The 26239-nt window shown below is 42.7% G+C and overlaps 1 protein-coding gene across 1 annotated transcript in view; it reads left to right on the top strand.

Annotated features, from left to right (window-relative positions):
* Positions 1 to 26239, top strand: part of SDK1 (sidekick cell adhesion molecule 1) — a 734089-nt gene that overhangs the window by 287880 nt on the left and 419970 nt on the right. Inside the window, exons 3-4 of the mRNA XM_040229997.1 lie at positions 13006 to 13112; positions 15181 to 15328. Coding sequence (XP_040085931.1) covers positions 13070 to 13112; positions 15181 to 15328 — 191 coding nt within the window. The 5' untranslated portion in view covers positions 13006 to 13069. The remainder of the gene's footprint in view (positions 1 to 13005; positions 13113 to 15180; positions 15329 to 26239) is intronic.

Here is a 26239-nt window from a genome sequence, read left to right as displayed (position 1 = left end):
CTGCAGAGGTGCTTTTCCTGAGTATTTAGCAGATTATTTGCCAGCACATCCATGTAAGGAGCTGCCCGAGTCCAGGAAACCAGATACCCAGGAAGTGCAGGCAGTAGTCCCCAGGCTCACCCAGGGCTGGGCTGAGTGCCTTTTTCAGCAGCCAAACTGAAAAACCTCATAATTCACGGCAGTATTGGATAGGGTAACAGAAGGGTCTTGGGTCTGTAGTGGGGAATTAATAACCCTGGACCAACTACAGCTCTGGTCCTGCCTGAGGAATCTTAAAAGACCAGAAAGGACCAAACTGTTTCTAAGTATCTTTGCAGCAGTGGTGAACAAAGCTCAGGAATATTTATAGGAATATAAAAATAGCACCGAATACAATACCATCACCAAACAGGGTAAAATTCACAGTGTCTGGAATCCAGCCAGAGATTATTAGGGATGTAAAGAGGCAGGAAAGCATGATCCAAAATGGGAAAAATCAATCAACCAAAACCAAACCAAAGCTGACACAGATGTTAGAATTAGCAGAGAGTGGTATTGAAACATGGTAACTGAATTCCATCTGATCAAAGCAGAGACATGAAAGATATTAAAAGGCAGAAGATATTTCTAAGGATGAAGCCCATAACATCTGAGATGAAAAGCACAATGGGTGAGACTCTCGGCAGATCAGACATTGCAGGAGAATGTATTAGTAAACTTAAAAACACAGCAATATAATGGGCTTCCTGGGTAGCTCAGCTGATAAAGAATCCACCTGCAATGCAGCAGACCTAGGTTTGATTTCTGGGTCGGGAAGTTCGCCTGGAGAAGGGATAGGCTGCCCACTCCAAAATATTAGTAAACTTAAAAATAGAGCAGCGCAACTAATCAAGACGAAAGGCAGGGACTTGCCTGGCAGTCCAGTAGCTAAGATTCTGTGTTTCTGATGCACAGAATGCAGGTCTGATCACTGGTCAGGGAACTAAGATCCTATGTGCCGTGCAGCTCGGTCAAAAATAAATAAATGAATAAAAATGAAAGAAAAAATAAACACAATGAAAAGACCATTAGTTGATTACAGGACAACTTCACATGGCCTAATATATGTATAAGTTGAATCCCAAGACAGGGGTGGTAAAGTATTTGAATAAATAATATGAGAAATGTTTGCATTTGATGAAAACTACAAACTCATCAATGCAAGAAACTGAGCAGATCCCAATAATGGAGTTACTAGCCAGTATAATAAGAAAAAGAAATAAAAAGCATCTAGATTGTAAGAGGATATGTAAATTTATTAAAGGTTACATGATTGTAGAAAATGTGATATTGTCTTTTAAAAAAACTGCTAAAATTCACATGTGTTTAGCAGTGTTATAGGACACTGGATGCAGAGAAGGCAATGGCAGCCCACTCCAGTGCTCTTGCCTGGAAAATCCCATGGACGGAGGAGCCTGGTGGGCTACAGTCCACGGGGTCGCTAAGAGTCGGACACGACTGAGTGACGTCACTTTCACTTTTCACTTTCATGCATTGGAGAAGGAAATGGCAACCCACTCCAGTGTTCTTGCCTGGAGAATCCCAGGGACGGGGGAGCCTGGGGGGCTGCCGTCTATGGGGTCGCACAGAGTCGGACACGACTGAAGCAACTTAGCAGCAGCAGGATACTAGATGAGCATGTGAAAGTGAAAGTCTCTCAGTCATGTCTGACTGTTTGCAGCCCGTGGAATACACAGTCCATGGAATTCTCCAGGCCAGAATACTGGAGTGGGTGGCTTTTCCCTTCTCCAGGAGATCTTCCCAACTCAGGGATCGAACCCAGGTCTCCTGCACTGCAGGCAGATTCTTTACCAGCTGAGCCACCAGGGAAGCCCAGGAATACTGGAGTGGGTACATTGTCCCTTCTCCAGGGGATCTTCCTGATCCAGGAATCGAACCGGGGTCTCCTGCATTACAGGTGGATTCTTTACCAACTGAGCTATCAGAGAAGCTACAGATGACCATACAAGTCACTTATATTTTTGTATACTAGAAAAGAATAATCTGTAACTTATTAAGGTTTATGATTTTTATAAAATATATAAAATTTATTTTGTAAAATAAAATATTTTAAAAAATATCTTTAAAAATCTTAGCGATGAATTTGACAAGGTGTTTGCAAGATTTTTATACTAAAAACTATAAAGCATTGCCTAAGTTTCCTAAAAGAAGACTTAAATAAAAGGACAGACGCCATGTCCACGTGTCTAAAAACTTAGTATTGCTGCCATGTCAGACTCTCCCAGATTGATTGATTGCCTGGCCATACCCTTTAGGTTTAACACCCCAAGACAGCACTTCATCACTAAGTCATGAGTTAGACTCCTCTACCTGTTTGTTATTTTCAGTTCAGTAGCTAAGTCGTGTCCGACTCTGTGACCCCATGGACTGCAGCACACCAGGCTTCCCTGTCCACCACCAACTCGGAGTCCACCCAAACCCATGCCCATTCAGTCAGAGATGCCATCCAACCATCTCATCCTCTGTTGTCCCCTTCTCCTCCTGCCCCCAATCCCTCCCAGCATCAGAGTCTTTTCCAATGAGTCAGCTCTTCTCATGAGGTGGCCAAAATATTGGAGTTTCAGCTTCAACATCAGTCCTTCCAAGGAATATTCAGGACTGATCTCCTTTAGGGTTGACTGGTTGGATCTCCTTGCAGTCCAAGGGACTCTCAAGAGTCTCCTCCAACACCACAGTTCAAAAGCATCAGTTCCTCAGTGCTCAGCTTTCTTTATAGCCCAACTCTCACATCCATACATGACTACTGGAAAAACCATAGCTTTGACTAGACGGACCTTTGTTGGCAAAATAATGTCTCTGCTTTTTTTAAAAATTAACTTATTTTTTTTGGAAGGATAAGTGCTTTACAGAATTTTGTTGTTTTCTGTCAAACCTCAACATTAGTCAGCCATCAGTTCAGTTCAGTTCAGTTGCTCAGTCGCATCCGACTCTTTGTGACCCCATGAATCGCAGCACGCCAGACCTCCTTGTCCATCACCTACTCCTGGAGTTCACTCAGACTCACGTCCATCGAGTCAGTGATACCATCCAGCCATCTCATCCTCTGTCGTCCCCTTCTCCTCCTGCCTCCAATCTCTCCCAGCATCAGAGTCTTTTCCAATGAGTCAACTCTTCGCATGAGGTGGCCAAAGTACTGGAGTTTCAGCTTTAGCATCATTCCTTCCAAAGAACGCCCAGGGCTGATCTCCTTCAGAATGGACTGGTTGGATCTCCTCAGCCATAGGTATACACATATCCCCTCCCTTTTGAACCTCTCTCCCATCTCTCTCCCCATCCCACCCCTCTAGGTTGACACAGAGCCCCACTTTGAGTTTCCTGAGCTGTACAGAAAATTCCTGTTGGCTATCTATTTTACCTGTGGTAATGCAGGTTTCCATGTTACCTTTTCCATACATCTCACCCTCTCTTCCCCTCTCCCCGTGTCCAGAAGTCTATTCTCTGTTTCTCCACTGCTGCCCTGTAAGTAAGCTCTTCAGTACCATTCTTCTAGATTCCATATATATGTGTTAGAATACGATGTTTATCTTTCTCCTTCTGACTCACTTCACTCTGTATAATAGGTTCTAGGTTGTCTCTGCTTTTTAATATGCTGTCTAGGTTGATCATTGCTTTTCTTCCAAGGAGCAAGCATCTTTTAAATTCATAGCTGCCATCACCATCTGCAGTGATTTTGGAGCACAAAAAAATGAAGTCTATCACTGTTTCCAGTGTTTCCCCATCTATTTGCCATGACGTGATGGGACCAGATGCCATGATCTTAGTTTTCTGAATGTTGAGTTTTAAGCCAACTTTTTCACTCTCTTCTTTCACTTGCATCAAGAGGTTCTTTAGTTCTTCTTTGCTTTCTGGCATAAGGGTGGTGTCATCTGCATATCTGAGGTTATTAATATTTCTCCTGGCAATCTTGATTCCAGCTTGTGCTTCATCCAGCCCGGCATTTCTCATGATGTATTCTGCATATAAGTTAAATAAGCAGGGTGACAATATACAGCTTTGATGTACTCCTTTTCCTATTTGGAACCAGTCTGTTGTTCCATGTCCAGTTCTCACTGTTGCTTCTTGACCCACATACAGATTTCTCAGGAGGCAGGTCAGGTGGTCTGGTATTCCCATCTCTTTCAGAATTTCTCACAGTTTGTTGTGATCCACACAGTCAAAGGCTTCGGCATAGTCAATAAAGCAGAAATAGATGTTTTTCTGGAACTCTCGTGCTTTTTCCATGATCCAGCGATGTTGGCAATTTTATCTCTGGTTCCTCTGCCTTTTCTAAAACCAGCTTGAACATCTGGAAGTAGACGGTTCATGTATTGTTGAAGCCTGGTTTGGAGAATTTTGAGCACTGCTTTGCTAGTGTGTGAGATGAGCGCAATTGTATGGTAGTTTGAGCATTCTTTGGCATTGCCTTTCTTTGGGATTGGAACGAAAACTGACTTTTTCCAGTCCTGTGGCCACTGTTGAGTTTTCCAAATTAGCTGGCATATTGAGTTCAGCACTTTCACAGCATCATCTTTTAAGATTTGAAATAGCTCAGCTGGAATTCCATCACTTCCACTAGCTTTGTTCGTAGTGATGCTTCCTAATGCCCACTTGACTTTGCATTCCAGCATGTCTGGCTCTAGGTGAGTGATCACACCATCGTGGTTATCTGGGTCATGAAGATCTTTTTTTGTATAATTCTACTGTGAATTCTTGCCACCTCTTCTTAATATCTTCGGCTTCTGTTAGGTCCAGACCATTTCTGTCCTTTATTGTGCCTATCTTTGCATGAAATGTTCCCTTGGTATTTATAATTTTCTTGAAGAAATCTCTAGTCTTTCCCATTCTATTATTTTGCTCTATTTGTTTGCATTGATCACTGAGGAAGGCTCTCTTATCTCTCCTTGCTATTCTTTAGAACTCTGCATTCAAATGGGTATATCTTTCCTTTTATCCTTTGCCTTTCACTTCTCTTGTTTTCTCAGCTATTTGTAAGGCCTCCTCAGACAGCCATTTTGCCTTTTTGCATTTCTTTTTCTTGGGGATGGTCTTGATCACTGCCTCTTGTACAGTGTCTTGAACCTCCGTCTATAGTTCTTCAGGCACTCTGTCTATTGGGTCTAATCCCTTGAATCTATTTGTCACTTCCACTGTATAATCATAAGGTATTTGATGTAGGTCATACCTGAAGGGGCTAGTGGTTTTCCCTACTTTTTTCAATATAAGTCTGAATTTGTCATTAAGGAGTTCATGATCTGAGCCATAGTCAGCTCCTGGTCTTGTTTTTGCTGACCATATAGAGGACTGGGGAAACAGACTCTTTGGAGGCAGAAACAAAACCTTGCACCAGGACCCAGGAGAAAGGAGCAGTAACCCCACACCAGACTGACCCAGACTTGCCCATGAGTGTCCAGGAGTCTCTGGTGGAGCTGTGGGTTGGCAGCGGCCTGCTGCAGGGTCGGGGGCACTGAGTGCTGCAGTGCTTGCACGGGACCTTTGGAAGGCAGTCCCCATTATCTTTCTTACCTCCACCATAGTTTGGCCTCAGGTCAAACAACAGGAGGGAACACAGCCCCACCCACCAATAGAAAATTGGATTAAAGATTTACTGAGCATGGCCTCACTCATGAGAACAAGACCCAGTTTCCCTCTCAGTCAGTCTCCCCTATCAGGAAGCTTCCATAAGCCTCTTGTCCTTATCCATCAAAGGGTTAACAGAATGAAAACCATAATCACAGAAAACTAACCAAACTGATCACATGGACCACAGCCTTGTCTAACTCAGTGAAACTATGAGCCATGCTGTGTAGGGCCACCTAAGATAGGCGGGTCATGGTGTAGAGTTCTGACAAAACATGGTCCACTGGAGAAGGGAATGGCAAACCACTTCAGTATTCTTGCCTTGAGAACCCCATGAATAGTATGAAAAAGCAAAAAGATAGGACACTGAAAGATGAGCTCCCCAGGTTGGTAGGTGCCCTATCTACCACTGGAGATCAGTGGAGAAATAACTCCAGAAAGAATGAAGAGAGAGCCAAAGCAAAAACAACACCCAGCTGTGGATGTGACTGGTGATGGAAGTAAAGTCTGATGCTGTAAAGAGCAATATTGCATAGGAACCTGGAAGGTTAGGTCCATGAATTAAGGCAAATTGGAAGTGGTCAAACAGAAGATGGTTAAGAGTGAAAATCAACATTTTAGGAATCAGTGAACTGAAATGGACTGGAATGGGTGAATTGAACTCAGATGACCATTGTATCTACAACTGTGGGCAAGAATCCCTTAGAAGAAATGGAGTAACCATCATAGTCAACAAGAGAGTCTGAGATGCAGTACTTGGATGCAGTCTCAAAAACAACAGAATGATCTCTGTTTGTTTCCAAGGCAAACCCTTCACTATCACAGTAACCCAAGTCTATGCCCAGAACAGTAAGGCTATAGACGCTGAAGCTGAACGGTTCTATGAAGACCTACAAGACCTTCTAGAACTAACACCCAAACAAGATGTCCTTTTCATGATAGAGGACTGGAATGCAAAAGTAGGAAGTCAAGAGCTACCTGGAGTAACAGGCACCTTTGGCCTTGGAGTACAAAACGAAGCAGGTCAAAGGCTAACAGAGTCTTTTGTTTTGTTTTTAATCTGCGGGGTCCCCTTCTCATCAGGAAAGGTCCGTTTTCTTAAGTGAAGCGTAGCCAGTTGGTTTTGTCACCAACCAGCCAAACAGGGTAAGCCCCACCTGCGTTTCCCCGCAGGGGCTGAGTCCCCAGGTCGTTCAGTTTCTTCCTCCTGGTTCACTGTCCTCTGTGAACTGCCCAGCTCACAGCAACCACAGCGGGTTGTGTTTTGGTTCGTATGAACGAACTAGTCTTGCCCACTTTGACTAAAGTAAGCAGAACCCCTTATAAATCCCAAACTCTTAATGCTTGAGGTAGCTTTCCTTTCCTGGAGCCCAAGATGTGAATGGCTGGGCACTAGGTGTAAAGCTTTCAGCCTAATTTTGGCCTGCCTTCTATATTACAAAGCTATATTTAAAGCCCTGGAATTAATAAATGAAGTTCTCATTCCTAAGGCATCAGGTCCTTTTGTCAATTTGCTCATAAACTCTGGCAGTAAAAGTGGGCAGACTATTCTCATTCCCATTCCAGAGTACCCCATGTTGAATTCCAAGGCTTTCATGGTGCGAGTCTGTGCTGTCTTGTTTGATTTTGATCTCTAATATTAATTGTGTATCACAAGGCTTATATTCCTCCTACCCAGTTGTGTATTGTTTATATTTATTTCTGATTTTAATTGACTATCTTTTCAACTCCGTGTGGTCATAGCAGATATGATTCCTTCCAGAGAATTTCTGAAGCAAAATTATCATTGAACTTTTAGAAGTTCTTATTGGAGATGATTTGGATTTAGACAATTAATTCCATTTGCCTCGTTCATCTAATCATCATTGTCAAATCTAAGAACTTTAACCAGAATGACCAAACAAGTGTGTACATAATTGTCGACAAATGCTTCCGAGACGAGTGAAAGCTTTTTAATTTGTTTCTAATTCACTTATGCTAATATTGTAACACTTAATAGCCTAGGTTCTCTTTCCATTGTGTTTGGTGTGCATCAATTTGACTGTGTAGGAACCGACATTTCTCGTCGTATTTTAGCCCTTCATATAACAGTCTTAGATTTTTTAATGTCGCTAGAGAACCAACCTGGAAAAATAAAAAATTAAGTAAACAGATGGAATAAAGGATATTTAGCTCTAAAAAAACCCTGAGGTCTTTCACAAAGATTTCTGAGGCTCTGTTCTTCCTCATTTGAGAGGTGTTTTCTCCTAACCACGTATCTGACAGACTATTTTCAGCCATGTGTCCGTATTTCCCAGAATGTGAATTTCTGTTTTTCTGTCCCTGTTTGATGACTGAAGCTAGGAATGGATGAAGAATGAGTGATCTCAAAACAATGTTCCCATTCGAGAAAACCACAAAAACCACAATTCCAGAAGAAGATATTTTGGAACTTTTCAGTGTTAACTTTTGAAATCTTGAACTGGTTTTTATATGTGAATACACAGTTCACACACAGTTACTGGTCTGTGTACGTGAATACACAGTTCACTTGCAGTTACTGGTCTGTGTACGTGAATACACAGTTCACACGCAGTTACTGGTCTGTGTACGTGAATACACAGTTCACTCGCAGTTACTGGTCTGTGGCTACTCACATCCGCTTGTTCTCTGGGGCGCTTGTAGTCCCCAGATTGATGTTCTCAAAAAGTACGACAGACACATAGGTGCTTCCTAGCCCAATCCCAGAGGGGACCTGTCTGTTGCCTCTTTCAACTTAATACAAGTTTTTAAGTAAATAAAATTCAGATTAGGGAACTTTTGAGGATATAATGTTCCCATTGACTAACTTTCATCTTTATTTTGCTGTTTACTTTAACTTCATACCAATTAACTCTTGAAAGGAATTCAAAACGTAACCCTTAATGTCTAGGACATATTACTGAGCTGGCCAATGCTTCAAAATTTTGGGTCCATCTCTTTCTTAACAAGTTTCGGTCTGGATTTTTCATTTCACTATTTACTTGAGGAAAAAAATTCAACGATAGACTCATTCCACTTTTGACTGTTGCTGTATTTTAAAGTTTCAAATAAGAAATTTTTAAAAATGAAATTGAAAATACAATTATTTGTCATCTTGTTTCCAAAAATAGAAATGAGTTAGTTCCAAGAAGGATACAAACAGCTTAGTTTTGTATTTTTTTTTTTTCTCTTAACACTTTAAAGAATGAAGGGCTTCCCTGGTGGTCCAGGGGCTAAGACTCTCACTCCCAGTGCAGAGGGCCCAGGTTCAAAGCCCAGTCAGAGAACTCGATCCCACGTGGTGCAACTGAACATTCTCAGGCGTCAACTAGGGATCCCACTGATGCCGTGAAGACCCAAAGCAGCCAAATAAATAAAAACAAATATTAAAAAAAAAATAAGGCTGGACTTTGGGCCCAAATAGGAAAGTTTATTATAGAACTTGGTTGTTTATTTTCATGCAAAATAGATATTTCCATACCAGTGTAAAAAAAGTAAAGTTGTGGGGAGTAGTCTTGTCTATGGTAGCATAAAATGAATGTAGGCCCCCCAAAAAGAAAAAAAAATATCTAAATGGGTATGAAAAATCTTTCTTATGGATTGAGTTATGTCCCTGCCATTAGAGGGAGAAGTACGGCTTTTCTTTTCTACAAGGAGGATATGATTTTGTCATTCTGAACTTGATGGGTTTCTGTAGACCTGTGTGCTTAGAGCATCTAACTCTTGTTGGGAATAACTGCTCAGCAGTAACTGTGCTGAAACAGACAGTACTTTCTCAGGTACTTTCTAAAATTTGAGTGGCTCTTGTTAGGGATACTCCTCATAATATGTTAATTAGTCTCAGTTTCTTGGGGACTGTTTACCACTTAATGATTCTTAGTGGTTACCCAGGAAGCTGTGATTTTTTAAAAAGAGATTATTCAGTGAGGCATTATTGAGGTTTTTCTGTGACCATTATGAGTACCTAGTAACTTAACACGTTTTTTCAGCCAAAATTATGTCAGCTACATTCTGGGGAGTTCCAGGACAAGCCAATCAAACCCTCTTTGAAGTAAAGGAAGTTGTGACCTGGTCACTGGCTTGCTCTCACAGTCTCAGGGCTGGCTTGACAGTGGGCAAGAACAGAGGGAAGTGGACCCGCCAGAGCCAAGTCACCCCGATAGCCAGCCCCATCGGGCCCTGCAGCTGCTGGCGCTGCTGGGCCCTGGTTGCACCAATACAGCCACTGCCCTGCTCGGCACTGGGCACCTGCCCCGCTCCCCTGACCCCGGGCTCCTTCGTGCCCTGCTGCTGCGCTACTGGGCGGATGCTCTTTTAGCCCTGGTCCTGTGTCACCAGTCCCAGGTCTAAATGTCCAGACTGTGTGTGTCCAGGGACCATGCACAATCTCATCCCTGTGCCCTGTTCATGGAAGGCTCTGCCTCTACCAGGACTCAGAGCAAAGAACTCTCCAAACACAGGAACACGGTGCAGACCCCGGGCAGACAGTGTCAGCCATCCTTTCCAGGTGGGGCTAGCCAAGCAATTGTTAGGACTGAGTTGGGCCTAGAACTGCTTCTTAGAGGAAGTCTAGGTTGTCGCTGTTTGCCGCTTCAAGTGGCAGTTCAGAGCTGAGGTATTCTACGTACCAGAAAGAACATTTAAACCCTTGGGTTTGTTGTGATTTTGTGTTCGATTTCCTTTAATTTGCTGCTCCTGATAATGAACTGGTCCTGGAAAAGGTTCTGTTGGTCTGGTAGATTCTGCCGTGAAACAGTGAATACAAACATTCCCTGCTGTGCTTTTTTGAAATGGGAGCAAGCATTTTCTATATTTTAGTGGCATATGGTGCTAAGATTTTATCATGCTTTCTTACTAAGAGTCAGGGAACTTTCTTTGCTTAAAAGTGTATGTTTGTAAACAATAGGCTTGCGCTGAATATTCCCATCTGTTGGGTGAACATAATTTGTGTAGGAATTCCTGTATTAGGTGGAATACTTTGCAACTTTTTTGTATATTTCTTTTCCCTGGTGAGACATTAGACCAAGAGACAGTACAAAGCAGCATATGCCCAATATTCAGTTTGTGTCTGCTTCTCCCTGTTTGAAAGCAGTGCTGGTTTTGTGTATTAGTACATAGGATTACTATAGAAATTCATAAGAATATAAAAGCTATTCAGGGTATTCCAAACATACAAAATATTAATAACAATCGTATAAATGTGGTTAAGTTGCAATGATGAAACTGTTCTTGTATTTTTTCAAATATGGTACTCCAGTAACTTCTGTTATTTCTTTTCCAAAAACTTTTCTTGATTTTGTTTTAACCTAATCTCAAAACTCCTTATTATAATCACAGTATATAATAATCAAAGCTGCTCATTCTTCTAGTCTTGATTTGTAATTTAAATAAATGGCATTGACTCTTTGTGTTCAGTTTGGTATTGTTCTGATTGTCTTCACTAATTAATTTTCTGTTTGAGAAGAACCATTCTTCAGTGTAGAATAAAACTTTGAAGACTAAGGCTCAGCAGTATTTTTTCATAAAATATTTTATTAATCTTGCCATAAGATCTCATGATGGTTATCAGGGGGCAAACACACTTTGATTAATATTTGCTTAATACAGAATTACCTGTATTGTCCAAATGTTTTATTCACTTAAAAATTATGCCTAGCAGTTCCTTTTTCTGGTTGACTACTTGGACATACTTGAGTAAAAAGATGAGCAATTAGTTGAATATAAGTGATTTCAAGGTATGTGTAGGAACTGAGCAAATAAAGCACATGTTACTTGGTGCCTTTTACCTGATAATTATTATTTTTTTTACATTTCTCTGATTATACTTTGTAAGAGGAGGTATTTTTAAGTTGACTTTACCTGTTACTAGATAACTGGGTATCTGTTAGCAGATCATCTTGTTAGAAAAGGATAGCATTGTGGTCTCTTCTCTTTTTGGGAAAGGAGGCGCCTATTTGACTGGGTTCAGGCTCTCTTTTTCCTTCTTAGGATAGCACCCTCCCATGTGTAAAAAGTATCCACAACTCGAGTCTTGATCCTTGGTGAACATAGCTTAGAAACCAATTAAATGTGCTCTGCTAGGCAGCACGAATATGGAGAAGGCCCTGGCACCCACTGCAGTGCTCCTGCCTGGCAAATCCCATGGATGGAGGAGCCTGGTGGGCTGCAGTCCCTGGGGTCTCGAAGTCGGACTCGACTGAACAACTTCACTTTCACTTTGCACTCTCATGCATTGGAGAAGGAAATGGCAACCCACTCCGGTGTTCTGGCCTGGAGAATCCCAGGGACGGGGGAGCCTGGTGGGCTGCCATCTCTGGGGTCGCACACAGTCGGACACGACTGAAGCAATTTAGCAGCAGGTAGCACGAAAGGTTTGAGCTCTGGAGCTGCTCACCTCAAGTGGTCCCCCCTTGTGTCTCCTGCTTGTTTATGGACTTAAAAACATCTTGGGTTACAGGGAGCTCAAAGTCAGTGCTCCAAGACAACCTAGAAGGGTAGGATGGGGTGGAGGGGAGGGGAGGAGGGAGGGAGTCTCAAAAGGGAGGGGACATGTGTGTGCCTATGGCTGACTCATGTTGATGTATGGCAGAAACCAACACGATATTGTAAAGCAATTCTCCTCCTAGAAATAAATAAATCCCTGAATTATAAAAAACCAAGGCTTTTAAACAGTATCTTCTAACTACCTTTTCCCCCCTATAATATTTACTGACCTTTTTAGAAAGGCATTGATTTGAGGAACGGTTATTTATAATCATAGGAATGGAAAATACAAATAAAATAACCTTTTAGTCAATCAGGAAAGATTTTAAAGTTAATATCAGGCCATATGTGTAGAAGAAAGGCAGGTGTGTGAAGCGAAGGGTGCTAGAAGGCGTCTGCTCTTTGTGGGGAGCAGAGCTGTGCCCTGGAGTCCCTCTTGCTTTGCCTCAATGAGACCTGTGTCTCATCCCGCGTTGTCTGAACTTTGATGCAGGAGACGTAACACGTTAAGACTGTTGCAGTTCTAGAAAGACTTTTTAGAAATTCTGAGAAAGGGAATGTTAAAAAAAAATCAAAAGGCCTAGTTTAAGTGGAATGCTTTTCAGCTTTTTAACAGTTCTCTTTCATTCAGGCCATTTTGAGTGATGTGTCTACATGATGGCATGGGGTACAGTAGTGAACAAGATGGGTCCAGAGCCTCGCTGCGTGGGGTAGTCACAGCCTAGTTGGAGAGACAAACAGCCGTTACATAACCTCACAGATAAGCTGCAGTTGCAGTGAGCGTGTTGGTCAGCAAAGGGGTGCATAGATATTAGTTTACCAAAAATAAAATATTTTTGCTGCTAGATACCAAAACATAGTAGATTGGATGCCAAAGCTGGCTGTGTAGTTATACAACCATTAACACTGCTTTTTGCTGTTCGGCAGGTACGTTATTCCATCTTTGCAAAGGCTGGATGCCGGGTTCTACCGCTGCATTGTTCGAAACAGGATGGGAGCACTCTTGCAAAGAAGATCAGAAGTTCAAGTTGCATGTATGTGCACATTGAAAACATCTGCAAATGTTAAATAAAACAGTGTCTGTGGGCACACTAATCCAAATCACCTTTGACCATGGTGGGAATTGAGTGTCTATCTTGGGTTCTATTTGGAAGAGGATAATTGCTAAAATTGGTTGAGAGATAAGTAAATATAGAATGCAGCTGGTCCGACGATGATGGTGGGGCCGGTGAGGTGAATGCCACTTCTTTCAATTCAGGAGATAAGGCACCGTGGGGGATAGGAAAAATGAGCAAGATGCCTTCTGTTTTATGAATTAGCTGCTCTCAGCTTTTGTTATATTCAGATTCAAATGTTTTTAAAATAAAAAAGTTAAACTCAGATAAAATTTTGTCTGTCCATAATCAGTTCTCTCTAATGATGATTTGCTTAGAAATCCTTCAACGAGTTAATAATTCTCTACTGGGCAGACCATTTTGGAGAATGAAACTTTTAAAAGTAACCAGAGGGGATATCAGAACACAGGGGCCTGGAATTTTGGTGTAGTGTTTAGCAGAATGGTGGAGAGGGGAGTCGGCCGATTCAAAGCAGTTAATACTTCAGTATTAATATTTAGTATTAATACTTTAGTCCAAAATCTGCGACGGGTAGGGTCCATGTAAAGTGCCCTGTAGGCTTTATTATATTCTGAATTTATGACCAAAATGTCTCTTTATTTAAAAGAAAGCAAAAAGTGTTGTCATTTTAAATTGCATATTAATGCATTATAATAGATTCTAGAGAACCCTAAAGAGCTCCTAAATTGCGTCATGTCAACCAGTGATGAAGGTATTTTCTCACTTGTCATTTTGACCCCAGTTAAAGCTTGCAGTGTTCAGTGTTACTGTATAAAATAAATAATTTCTCGTTATTTACTTTTCCCCTGTAATTACTAGTGACTGTGTACGGTGCTGATGCTACACGTGTTTAGTTTTAATTACTAGGAAGGCGTCCTTTTTCTGAATTGTGGTGGTGAAGTCACTTAACTAAACCTGTCTGCAGAATAATTCAGAACTTTTATTCAATAATTGAAAACAATTCATAAATAAAAAATTGTCAGTACTCAAAATATATTTGAATAAGCTTAGAATTTATTAATATATTAAGTACTAGTTTATAAAATTTAATTTTGAGCTTTTTTCTTGCTATCCTTTATCTCTAGGGCTAGACCTTCTTATCTCGAATTTCTCTATCTCTTTGATAACAAATTTCACTTTAACTGTGAATATCCTAATGTTTCATTGTTTCATCTGTTTCCTAGACTATTAAATACTGCTTCCAACATAGTAAATACTTTCTTTTGAATCACAAATTCATTGATAATAGAGATCTTTTATAGACTGTTCCAAAGGTATATGAATTCCATATCCATGTGTATATACATATATCTGTAGCTACTCATAATATGAAAAATTTTCAAACCTTTCAGATGGTACTGATTTTAAAATTGGCCACATATACCCACATTGGAATGTCTGGTTTTTTCCTGAGATCCTATTTTTTAAATGCTCTAAACCAGTAGCACAAAGACTGGAACAAAACCTACCTGCCCCAAATGAAGTCAGTAGCATGTTGTTTAGAGAACCCTCCAAAAGTGAACTAATGGTTGAAAAACCACTTCTCCCAGAAGATTCTTTCAGGAAGTGTTCACCCCAGAAACAGAGGCAAAGCTGAACAGGTCTGCCTGGGCAGAACGGGCTGCCGAGATCTGGTCGGTATCCGAAGGCATTTTCTTAGCGCTTCTGGGGAAATGCTTCATGCAGCAGGAGGATGCTTTCCAACAAAGATGTCAGTATTAAAATCGGTTGCACACGTGTCCTTGTCCTGTTGCAGCAGCAACACAAAGACCATGGAGCTCCGCTGCCGCCCGCGCCCTGTGGGCCTCCTGGAGGCCTGCGGCTCCTGCCCCAGCCTGCACTCATCCGCAGGAACACTCCCCCGTGGTTTCCCTGCTTCACGAGGGCGACGTCGGTGACTTTGCCATAAAACAGAGTGTCCATCTTTGACCTCCCTCCCTCTCAAAGAGAGTCTTCTGGAACTTAGAAGTCTGATTTTCCTCTACAGATATGGGAGATTTCACGGATGCAGACGAGAGACAAGTGGTCTCCGAAGGCAGCGCAGCCGTCCTCAGCTTGCCGCCCATCAGCAGCTGCCCCCGGCCCCAGGTGACGTGGTTCCGAGACGGGCACAAGATTATCCCCAGCAGCAGGATGTAAGTTGTTCCAAACCCTGCAGTTCAAAACACGTCTCATGACACCAGTCGGTACCACTGTACATATTAAGTGTACCAGTTAAGCTTCAGAAAGAGTAACCTGGTCTTGTAGACCTACCTCGAGCCTTAATCAAGAGCTATTTTAAGACTGGCTTGGAAGTTTTTAAGCGGTTTAGGAAAAGCGTCACGTGATGTTACTCCTCAGTGTACCACATGCCCTAACTAAAGCACCCTCACTCACTCTTTATGTTTTTTTTTTTTTTCCTTTTCTGAATGCACTTTTTTTTTTTTTTTTTTTTTGAGATGTTGTCATCCTGAGTTGTGTTGAGCTCCAAGTGCTAATTTAATGAGTTCTGGTATTTACTTACAGAGCTGTAAGGGTTTTCCCTCTTTTTACTGAGCCATATTTGATACTACTTCCTCTGATGATAAAACAGTAATTACTGCTTATTTCTCTTTATCCTTTTATCCCACCATGACAGTTTTATTTCCCTTTGTCTAATTAGTGGTTCACCCATCTATTGCAGAGCAGTTGCTTTGTGATTAGATAAGCATTATTTCAAGGTGTTCTTGCCTATCTCCCATTTAAGATATTTATCTAATGCAAGATAGTTTCTGCATTTGGAAGCTTTAAGTGATTAAAAAGAACATTTCCGTTTTATTTCATAAGTGGGCATTTTGCAATGTAACTTAAAGATAATATACTGAATATAAAGGTTTTGAGGATGGACATTTCTGAAAGGATCATGAAATGCTATAATCTTGGGCTAAATGTCAAATATTTATGCCATCAGATGGTTGCACTCAGGGGAAAAAAAAGACAAAACTGTGAGAAGAAAATGCTTTTATTTTTTTCCCAGAAAGGATGTGTGTAAGAGAATTTGCTGAATGGTTTTTCAAATATGCTTTCTCCCTACTTGACCATCCAGTCGCTCCTGTCTTTAAGCCCAGAATCCCCACTCTTCTGCCTGAGCATCAGAACTCTGTTTGTGCCCACACAATTCTTAAGCTTATTTAGCAAATGTTTCTATCCTGGATATTGAAAACAGGAAAAATACTGAAATATGTAAAAGCCGTATTTTAAAATTCTAGTAAAAATATAAATTACCTTGGGAAATGGGATAACTTCTGTCCTTTTTCTGTATTTTATTGAAACTTGCTTAGCTATCCACCTTTATATTGATTCCAATTATAACAAATGCCTATGGAATTGGGGTGAAACACAGATAAGGGATCAATTTCTCATTCTCTTAGAGGCTGGTGGGGCTGAGAATAAGGCAGCTGAGACAGATTCCTATGCAGTGTTCTGGAAGGTCCTTGTGTTGAGCACAGTGTGGCTGGGCACAGGTGGAAGGAGTCAGTCCTCGGAAGGGCGGCTAGGTCAACTTAGGCTTCCTCTCAAACACTGGAGCTTCTAATTAGTGTCAGTGGTGGAGGATTATTTTCATTCAGTAGCAAATAACTACACAGTAATTCATTTGTTAATCCATTGTCTAGCTATGTTCCTGAGACAACATTTCTTCAAGTACAAAAGGATGCAGAATGAAATAACGCTTAATTTTGTAAGCTTGTTTTTTTTTTTTTAACATGATTTCTTGCTGAAGACTGCTTAATTCCTGGCGCACCAATAACACAGAAGATGCTCATAGGGCTTTAACTTAGTGTCGCAGCAGACACTCCGCTTACCACCATGAAGCGGTGGATAAATCTCCAGTCTCAGTAGAGTAATATGCCTGATGGCTTCTTTCTTTTAAAGAGATGAGATGAGGCTGATTATGGATATTTACACTTTCTCAAGGCCTTTTAGTTTCACATTTTCCACCTCATCATCACCCCCGTATTTATTAAGTACCTGCTGTGCAAGAACTCATAAATCAGTACTTGCATAGTTATCTCTCCAAGTTGGGCATCAGTCACAGATGTATTACTTTACACTTCTAATAAAGTCCAGCTCAGACCTCAGCTGCAAGAGCACTTATGAATTGACTCTGCCCAGATGGTTGGCAGACAAAACCCAGATGGCATTAGATCTGTTCTGGACCATGAGAAGCATCATTTAAAAATGAAACGTTTGGCTCAAGGCGTTTCACACCTATTGAGACAGCTCAAACCTCTCCATCAGCCTTTACCCTGATTCCCTGGGGTCAGCACCCTAACACATGGAAGAGATGGACCTTCGTCAAGGGAAGGAAGGAGGAGCCTCACCTTGCCACCCCTTCCCCGCCGCGTTTTAACATTATCTCATAATCTTAGAAATGTGAGCTTTAGGCTTAAAATTAAATGACTTTTTTTTTTTTTCATTTTCAAGGGAAACAGTGAGTCTAATGTTTCTCAACTTGAAAAATTAGTTGAGTAGTCTATTAATAATATTAACAGCAGCTGTTATTGAGTACACTTTAAACATATCTTCTCTAATCCTCAGAGTTGCCTACTGAGGCAGGTATAATTAGCCATCAGAAATGAAGACTGGAGTTGTTAAATGACCCACCCAAGGGCGCATAGCTGACAAATGGCAGAGCCGGGACTCTAACCCAGGTCTGCTGACTCTACATCTCAAGTTCCCTTCTGCATCAGGCCAATTCTTCTTTTCACTTTATTTTGCCAAACCTTCCTCGTGCTTTTGATTTATTTTTTCCTCATACTGCTCTCATTTTTTCCCTCCTGTTTTAGAATAGCAGCTTTCAATTTGAAATACTGTGGGTTAGCCTGGGTTTGCCATGAGCCACAGGCTCCCACAATCACAGGCCCAGGCCGACAGTGAGCACGCCTGCTTGTGTGCTCTTTGTCCTCTCTGTATATCTTCAGGAATTCTTGACACAGAGAAGGCAAACACGGCCTTCTAATGAAGCTGTAGACATTTGTTTTGGATGGCTTTGTTAAGAGTGACATGATGGTAGGTGGCCAAGAGGATCCAGTCATTGGACAGTTGTGTCTACCACATTCAAGGTTAGCAAAGGAAGCTTGGTTAACCTTGGGGGTGGTTGCTGTATCGTTGCCTACAGGCTTTACAGTGCATATGGACCATACATGCCAGTGAACAAAGCCCAGAGAGTTCCATCGCATCAGTTAAGGTGCTCTTGGCTGCAAGTCACAGAGGATGCCTCTGGCTGAGCACAGAGGACACGTATTGGAGTGCTTAGAGAACTGCAGAGCCTGGCCAACTGAAGCAGACGGGGAGGCAGCCAGGGCTCCTCCTGGGGCCCGAGGAGCGGGAGCAGGGCCTTCCAAGGGGGTGCAGGGCCCAGTTCCTGAAACTGTTGCATATGGGCAAAAGGGCTGGAGGCAGAGGGCTCCACAGGGGACTGGTACGGTGGGACGGTGGGGGTCGCACCTGGAGGCAAGTGTCTTGGGTCTGTCCCCATGACCGGCATGTGGAGACGTGGCCGCTCTTTCTTTCAGCATCTCCCCTGGAGGCGTTAGCTGGCGAGAGCCACGACCCCGTCCTGTGTGTGTGGATGCTGTCTCCTCAAGGGGTTTTCACCTCCCCTGGGTCCTGACCATCTAAGATGCTTATCGCCCTGCTTGGCCCGGTGCTGTGCAGAGCAGAGATGCAATACTGGAGAAATGGAACGAATGAGGAATGTGAAGGAAATTCCTGTAATAGTATAAACATCCTCACCAAAACGTGGGGTGGCGGGGAGAGACATCACAAACCTCAGGAGAGTGTGCTGCTAACGACGGCGAAATGTATCTTGGAAAAGCAAACAATATTTTGAAAGAACTGAGAATAAGATATACTTAGAATTTTGAATTGGTAATTATAGGTTTTATTTATCTCCAAAGATGAAAAAAGTGCTTATATATTTTTCTGATTTACTGAATCCAAACAGTTAGTTTGCTATCTTTGCACGTCAGAGATGAGTACAGCCTCCTCTCACAAGTATCGTCTAATTTGATAATCGAATTGTTCTGCATTCTTTCAGCTTAGATATATGTTCTTTGTTTCCTTTTATTTCTCAAAATATGAAATGTGAATGCTGATGTCATCCGGTGCCTCTCTTACCTCCGGGAGGTAATTCACGTTGGCAGTTATCAGATTAGGCCGCAGAAGCTTGTTCTGTGCAGTGCCATTCTTCTGCTTAATTGTAAGTTCTTATGCTCAAACTGCACCCTTAGCCTACCTGACAGGAATGTGTAAGCGCAAGTGTACGGGCCTGTGTTTTCCCAGGAATGCGAGGTTTATAGACTAAATATTTCAAACCTGCAGTCAGTTTCGTGAGACGACTTGCTCAGAATGAGCTGAACTGTGAAGTATGGGCAGAAAACAGCATCCCAGGTGACTTAAAAACAGTCTGACTCATGATCGTCCATGCTTAAATACTCGAACATCCATTAACCTATTACCATTTCATTTCAAGTGCTGCAAGAAAGATGTATTTAAATTAGCACTTGTATTGGAAGTCACAACTTAATGCTTGAATGAAGTAGATCTGGTTGTAATAATATTTTTATAGTTAACTGGGCTTTCAAAATAATATGCTTTTAAATTTTTCATATTATGTTTTATAGGCATTTTGTGGATGTTTATAGAGTATGTCTATACGTGTGAATTGAGCCACATTTGTATAAGTAAAAAAGACTAGGAGATGTGAGCTCCAGACCTGCTTCCACCATTAATTCTGACCTTGGGAAGATGACTTACTCTCCTCTGCCTCCATTTTCTCATGTCAAGAAATGAGGACGGCATCGTCGGTGACCTCCGTGGTCCTTTCTGGTGTCTGCACCAGCAATGCTCAGGGCCAGACCTGCCTCTCCCCTGCTCTTTCTTCCTTCCCGTACTCAGTAGGTACTTGCTGAGCACTCGTCCTGTGCCAGGCACTGTTCCAGCTGCTCAGGCCAGGCAGGGGCCTGAGGACTTGAAGCTTCTGCCCTCACGGAGTCACGGTCCAGCGCGGAAACACAGGGGTAACCAGAGGATGATGAAAGTGAAGAGGCGTGTAGAAAGGTGGGTGGGAGGGAGCTGAGCAGGAGCGGGGTGTGGTTGAGGACACCTCTGTGCAGGTGAGGGTTTAAAATCCACTTTGTTGATTTGTAATTTACATACAACAGGACATACAGATTTTAAGGACACAGGTTGATGAATTTTAGCAAGTGTATACACGGATATTATCACCCTCCTAATCAAGATGCCTAGGACAATTCTTACCCTCGGTCCCTGCCCCACTCTGCCCCCTAATCTCATTCTAGTACCAGAGGTTAGTTTGCTTATTCTAGAATTGCTTATAAATAGAATCACAGAATATGAAGTCCTGTGTTTCTGCCTTCTTTCATTGGACATGATTTCTGTGATATTTTTGAGGTGCTGTTGATAAGTATTGTTTTTATCTATTTTTTGAGTGCTCGGCGCTGGTTGAAGTGTTTTCTCTGTACTGATTCACTGAAGCCCCACAGCAGCCCAGTGGGTTGTATTGTTTTAACATGACTGTCACTCTGCTGAAACGGGCAGCGACAGAGAGGGGCCAACAGCTGGTCAGGGCTGAGCCCACACTTTGCCCCTGTGCCCCACTGCACCCTTGGGCTCCTGTCCGAAGGAGGAGGAGCCGGCCATGCACAGATCTAGAGGACAAATATTCTGAGCAGTGGGGTCACATACATGCAAAGCCAGTACAAAGCCTGTCGCCTTTGCTAACCAGTGGTCTGGTGCTCAGGGCATTGTGAACAGAGAGTGGACAGAGAAGGGGCCCAAGAGGGGAAATGGGATCCTGGAGGTGCCAGAATTTGGGAAGGAGTCTGGGTTTTATTCCACGCACAGTAGTACACCTTTCAAAGGGTTTGTGGTTTTTATTTTTGGAATTTTTTTTTAAATTGTGGCAAAATATGTGTAGCATGAAATCTACCTTAACTATTTTTCTCTGAAGATTAAGTGTCATTAACTTTATTCATATTGCTGGGCAGCCATCATCACCACCCCATCTTTGGAGCTCTTTCATCTTGTAAAACTGAAACACTGTCCGCGTTCACAGTTAACTCTCCATCCCAGCCCCCCAGCCCCTGGTATCCACCCTTCTACCTTCTGTCTCTGAGAGTTTGATGCCAGCTGTTGTTGTTTACTTGCTCAGTCATGTCCAGCTCTTTGCAACCCCATGGACTGCAGCACAGCAGGATTCCCTGTCCTTCACTATCTCCTGGGATTTGCTCAAACTCGTTTCCGTTCAGTTGTGATGCCCTCCAACCATCTCATCCTCTGTCATCCCTTTCTCCTCCTGCCTTCAATTTTTCCCAGCATCAGTGTCTTTTCCAATGAGTTGGCTCTTTCATCAGGTGGCCAGAGCATTGGAGCTTCAGCCTTAGCATCAGTCCTTCCAATGAATATTCAGAATTGATTTCCTTTAGAATTGATTGGTTTGATATCCTTGTTGTCCAAGGGACTCTCAAGAGTCTTCTGCAGTACCACAGTTTAAAGGCATCAGTTCTTCAGTGCTCAGCCTTTTTTATTGCCCAGCTCTCACATCCATACATGACTACTGGGAAAAACCATAGCTTTGACTATACAAACCTTTGTTGGCAAAGTAATGTCTCTGCTTTTTAATATGCTATCTGGGTTTGTCATAGCTTTTCTTCCATGGAGCAAGCGTCTTTTAATTTCATGGCTGTAGTCACCATCTGCAGTGATTTTAGAGCCCAAGAATGAAGTCTATCACTGTTTCCGTTGTTTCCCCATCTACTTGCCATGATGTGATGGGACCAGATGCCATGATCTTAGCTTTTTGAATGTTGAGTTTTAAGCCAGCTTTTTCATTCTCCTCTTTCACCTTCATCAAGAGGCTCCTTAATTCCTCTTCGCTTTCTGCCCTAAGAGTGGTGTCATCTGCATATATGGGGTTATTGATATTCGATGCCAGTAGGTCCCTCATATGAGTGAAATCATATAATATTTGGTTTTTCCTCATTTTTAATCAGACTTGGTATTGGGGTTAACTGTGGATTCATGTGCAGTGGTTAGGGGTCATCAGGGGGCTCCCAGGTGCCTTTTAGCCAGTTCCCCACAACGTTGTGATACCTTGTAGGGCTGTTGTGCAGCAAGGTTGATACACTCACAACACAGGATAGTTCCGCTACATTGCCTGTTTACATCACAACCCCTTTCCTCCAACCCTCGTCCGTACCCTAAATCCTGACAGTCACAAATCTGGTCTCCATTTCTATAATTGTATCATTCAGAGAATGTTCTATAAATGGAATCATGCAGTCTGTAACTTTTTAGGATTGACTTTTTTCACTCAGCATAGTTCTGACTCATTCAGGTTGTTGCAGGTGTGAGTACCAGACCCCCTTTTATGGTGTGGTTTTCCATTGTGTGGACATACCACAGCTTGCTAACCGTTCACCTGGTGAAGGACACTTGGGCTGTGTCCAGATTCCCTGTTATTGTGTGGTTTTCCATTGCATGGACATATCACAGCTCATATACCCATTCACCTGGTGAAGGACATCTGGGTTGTATCGAGGTTTTCACCCTATGAATAAGGCTGCTGTAAATATTCTTGTATATGTTTTGTGTGAACATGTCTTCATTTTTCTGGAATAAATGCCCCGGGACACAGCAGCTGGGTGTCTGGTATTTGCATGTGTTTTTTTTTTGGTTTGTTTTTTGTTTTTTTAAAGAAAATTCCAAACGATTTCCAGAGTGACTGTACCATTTTGTATTCCCACCAGTGGTGTGTGAGTGGTCCAGTGTCTTTGCTTCCTCACTAGCATCCGATCTTGTCACTGGTTTTTATTCTAGCCGTCTTGATGGGTATGTAATTATAACTCCTTGTGGTTTTTAATTTGCATTTCCCTAATGGCTAATGATGTCGAACATCTTTTAATGTGCTGACTTTAAAAATAGCCAAATAGAGAAAAACTAAACTTCTTGAAGTGAAAAATACAATCATTTATTTTGAAAACCAATTGAATGGGTAAAAGAGCAGACAACATTACAGCTAAAGTAAGAAATATTGTTTTGCTAGGTTGAGGGAAAATACTCAGAATAAAGCACAGAAATAAAAAGATGGAAACTACAGAAGACAGGCCAAGAGGATGGAATAATCAGTAGAAATCTAAGAAGAGCCCCAGAAAGGAAGAATGAAGCAAATGGGGCAGGTAACATTCACGGAGAGAATTATTGCAGTATTGCCTAACATGAGGAATCCTCAGAGTCAAGAAACAGAAAAGGATGCAAGATAAATGAAACGAAATCCAAATCTAAACTTATTATAGTGTAACTGTAGAACCTCAAAGACAAAGAGGAAGCCTTAAAAGCAACCGTACATGTAATTCAGATTTCCTCCAAACACAAGTTAGATGACAGTTGACGCAGTAATAGAGACGAGGATCGTACCTGAGGCTACAACGGTTATCACAGAACTTCATATCCAGCCACGTTAATATCCAAGAGTGAGGGAGGAAGGAAGACCTCTTCAGACTGAGATTTACGTTTCTGAGAACTTTGCTGGAAGAGCTGCTAAGGACCAGCTTGAGGACAAGGGATGTTGAACCCAGGAGGAAGCAGGATGTTAGAAATATTGGTCATCATTTTATTATTTTCTCTAATTAGGAAATGCTCAGTAATTACAATTTTAGCATATTTAAAATAACAGAGAAGGCTGTAAAGACAGCAAGATGAAATAACTCTGGGGGCATTTTTATTGGGAATGGCTGCAGTGAAATGGCAAGTATCCATGAGATAGTGAGGGGCGGCACCAGTGTTTAAGGTGTGAAATAACTGAGAATGTCGGTGTGCTGCAGATATTCTCTCCTAGAGAAGGAGAACGTGGGGATGCAGTGAGGTGTGGGTGAGGGGCAGAGTCCTGGAGGAGGCTGGGCAGCACAGACAGTCTTACCACCAGCACGGGAAGCAGGGCCCCAGCGTGGTGGGGTGCACTGGCTTCACGACGCTGTGGGGGCCCCTTCAGGGCTAGAGTACAGGCCGAGAGAGTAGACTCAAGTTTCCACACAGAGCATGGATGCATGCTGTTTGCAGACGTGCTTGTGGAAAGCTGAGGCCTTTCTTGTGAGTTTTATTTCCTCTGTGAATATTGGGAATAAGTTATGTTTAGAGTGAAGTGTGACACCAGGAGAGAAGTGAAGGAATTGAATAACTATCTGGAGAGTCAACAGCAAATCGAGCAACACGCTAGACTGAGGGGCCCATTTAAGTGCACTCGCACCTTTGTGGTCATGGACTGTGTCAGTAAAACCGAGAGGTTCTGATGCAGTTGCAGAGAAGGCAGTTGGGTTCAAAGAAGGATGAAGTATATAGCCTGTCACACGGGACTGAGAAACAAGGGTGCGGAGGGTTTGCAGGTGGGAGGTGGCTTTTGGTTGTCTGTATGTTGTATTGGGAGGAAGTGATGGGTGGTCCAGTTTGGCAGAGTCAGAAGACCATATGGCTGTGGGGTGGAAGAGCGCCTGAGTGGGGGACCGAGGGGAAGTGGGTGCTCTGGGCACCTCCCATCCTCTCATCCCCTCCTTGGCTGCTGCATCCAGTCCCTTCACTCGACGGGTCTGGTGATGCAGTTCAGGAGGGTGGCCTGGTTGAGTCCTTGTGGGTGGACCTAGACTCGCAGGGAGTCAGGGTGGGTATATGTTGGTAAGGGGTGTGGGAAGAGATCACCAGTGAGAAGCCATTGACCCACCGGTGCTCAAGGACATGAAGCCCGCAGGCACCGTGTCACCCACACAACATCGCACACAGCAGTCCTGTCCTGACACCTGCCTCGGAAGTGTCCTGAGGAACTCTCACGGCTGAGCACGCGGCTGTGGCTGTGGCCGTCTTCTGGGACTTAGAATAAGCTGGGAAGGAGGGACTCTGGGCAGAGAGTGTGCTGGAGCCCCGGGGCACAGCACGGCTGCCTTGGCTTCCTGTGCATGCTCCGTGGGCTTTCCAAGTGCTGATTTCTGAGGCCTAGAGCCTTCTTTTTGTTGTGGTTGTTCTAACCGCAGCAGGATGCAGATGCTGAAGGTCCCTGGGAACGTGCAGGCAGCTGACCCCGTGCCCCTGCTTTGGGACACAGGGCATGTCACAGTCAGAGGACCATTCCTGTGCAGAGGAAGTAGCCTGGGTGAGGGTGTGGGCATCTTACAGTTACTCGGTTCCATTTGAGTGGGCAGTGTAGTGTTTAATGGCAGGAGTTTAATATTCTATGTACCAATTTTTCATTCGAAAATAAAATACCACTTCATTTTCCATGAGCAGATCTAGTGACAATAATGCATTTCTTTACAAATATTAGCCTATTATACATCTTAAGTCAGTTGCACATAATTGCATTTCACCAGCTCTACATAATACTTTAATTAAAACTAGGATAATTAAAATACAGTTTTAATGAACAATAAATTCTGAAGTTGCCAAGCCTGGAATGTGTTGGTTGAATCATACCTTGCTCTTTTTTTTAGCTCTTAAATCTGTATCCACATTTTGTTTTGAAACGGCAACAACCATGATCAAGAGGCATTTTTAAATGCATTTATTAGTTCAGTTCAGTTCAGTCGCTCAGTCGTGTCTGACTCTTTGCGACCCCATGAATCACAGCACGCCAGGCCTCCCTGTCCATCACCAACTCCCGGAGTTCACTCAGACTCATGTCCATCGAGTCAGTGATGCCATCCAGCCATCTCATCCTCTGTGGTCCCCTTCTCCTCCCGCCCCCAATCCCTCCCAGCATCAGGGTCTTTTCTAATGAGTCAACTCTTCGTATGAGGTGGCCAAAGTATTGGAGTTGGAGTTTCAGCTTCACCATCAGTCCTTCCAGTGAACACCCAGGACTGATCTCCTTTAGGATGGACTGGTTGGATCTCCTTGCAGTCCAAGGGACCCTCGAGTCTTCTCCAACACCACAATTCAAAAGCATCAATTCTTCGGCGCTCAGCTTTCTTTACAGTCCAACTCTCACATCCATACATGACCACTGGAAAAACCATAGC

The sequence above is a fragment of the Oryx dammah genome, unplaced genomic scaffold (assembly GCF_014754425.2).
Source record: "Oryx dammah isolate SB20612 unplaced genomic scaffold, SCBI_Odam_1.1 HiC_scaffold_2, whole genome shotgun sequence".
Lineage (NCBI taxonomy): Eukaryota > Metazoa > Chordata > Mammalia > Artiodactyla > Bovidae > Oryx > Oryx dammah.
This window is presented reverse-complemented; position numbering and strand designations above follow the sequence as displayed.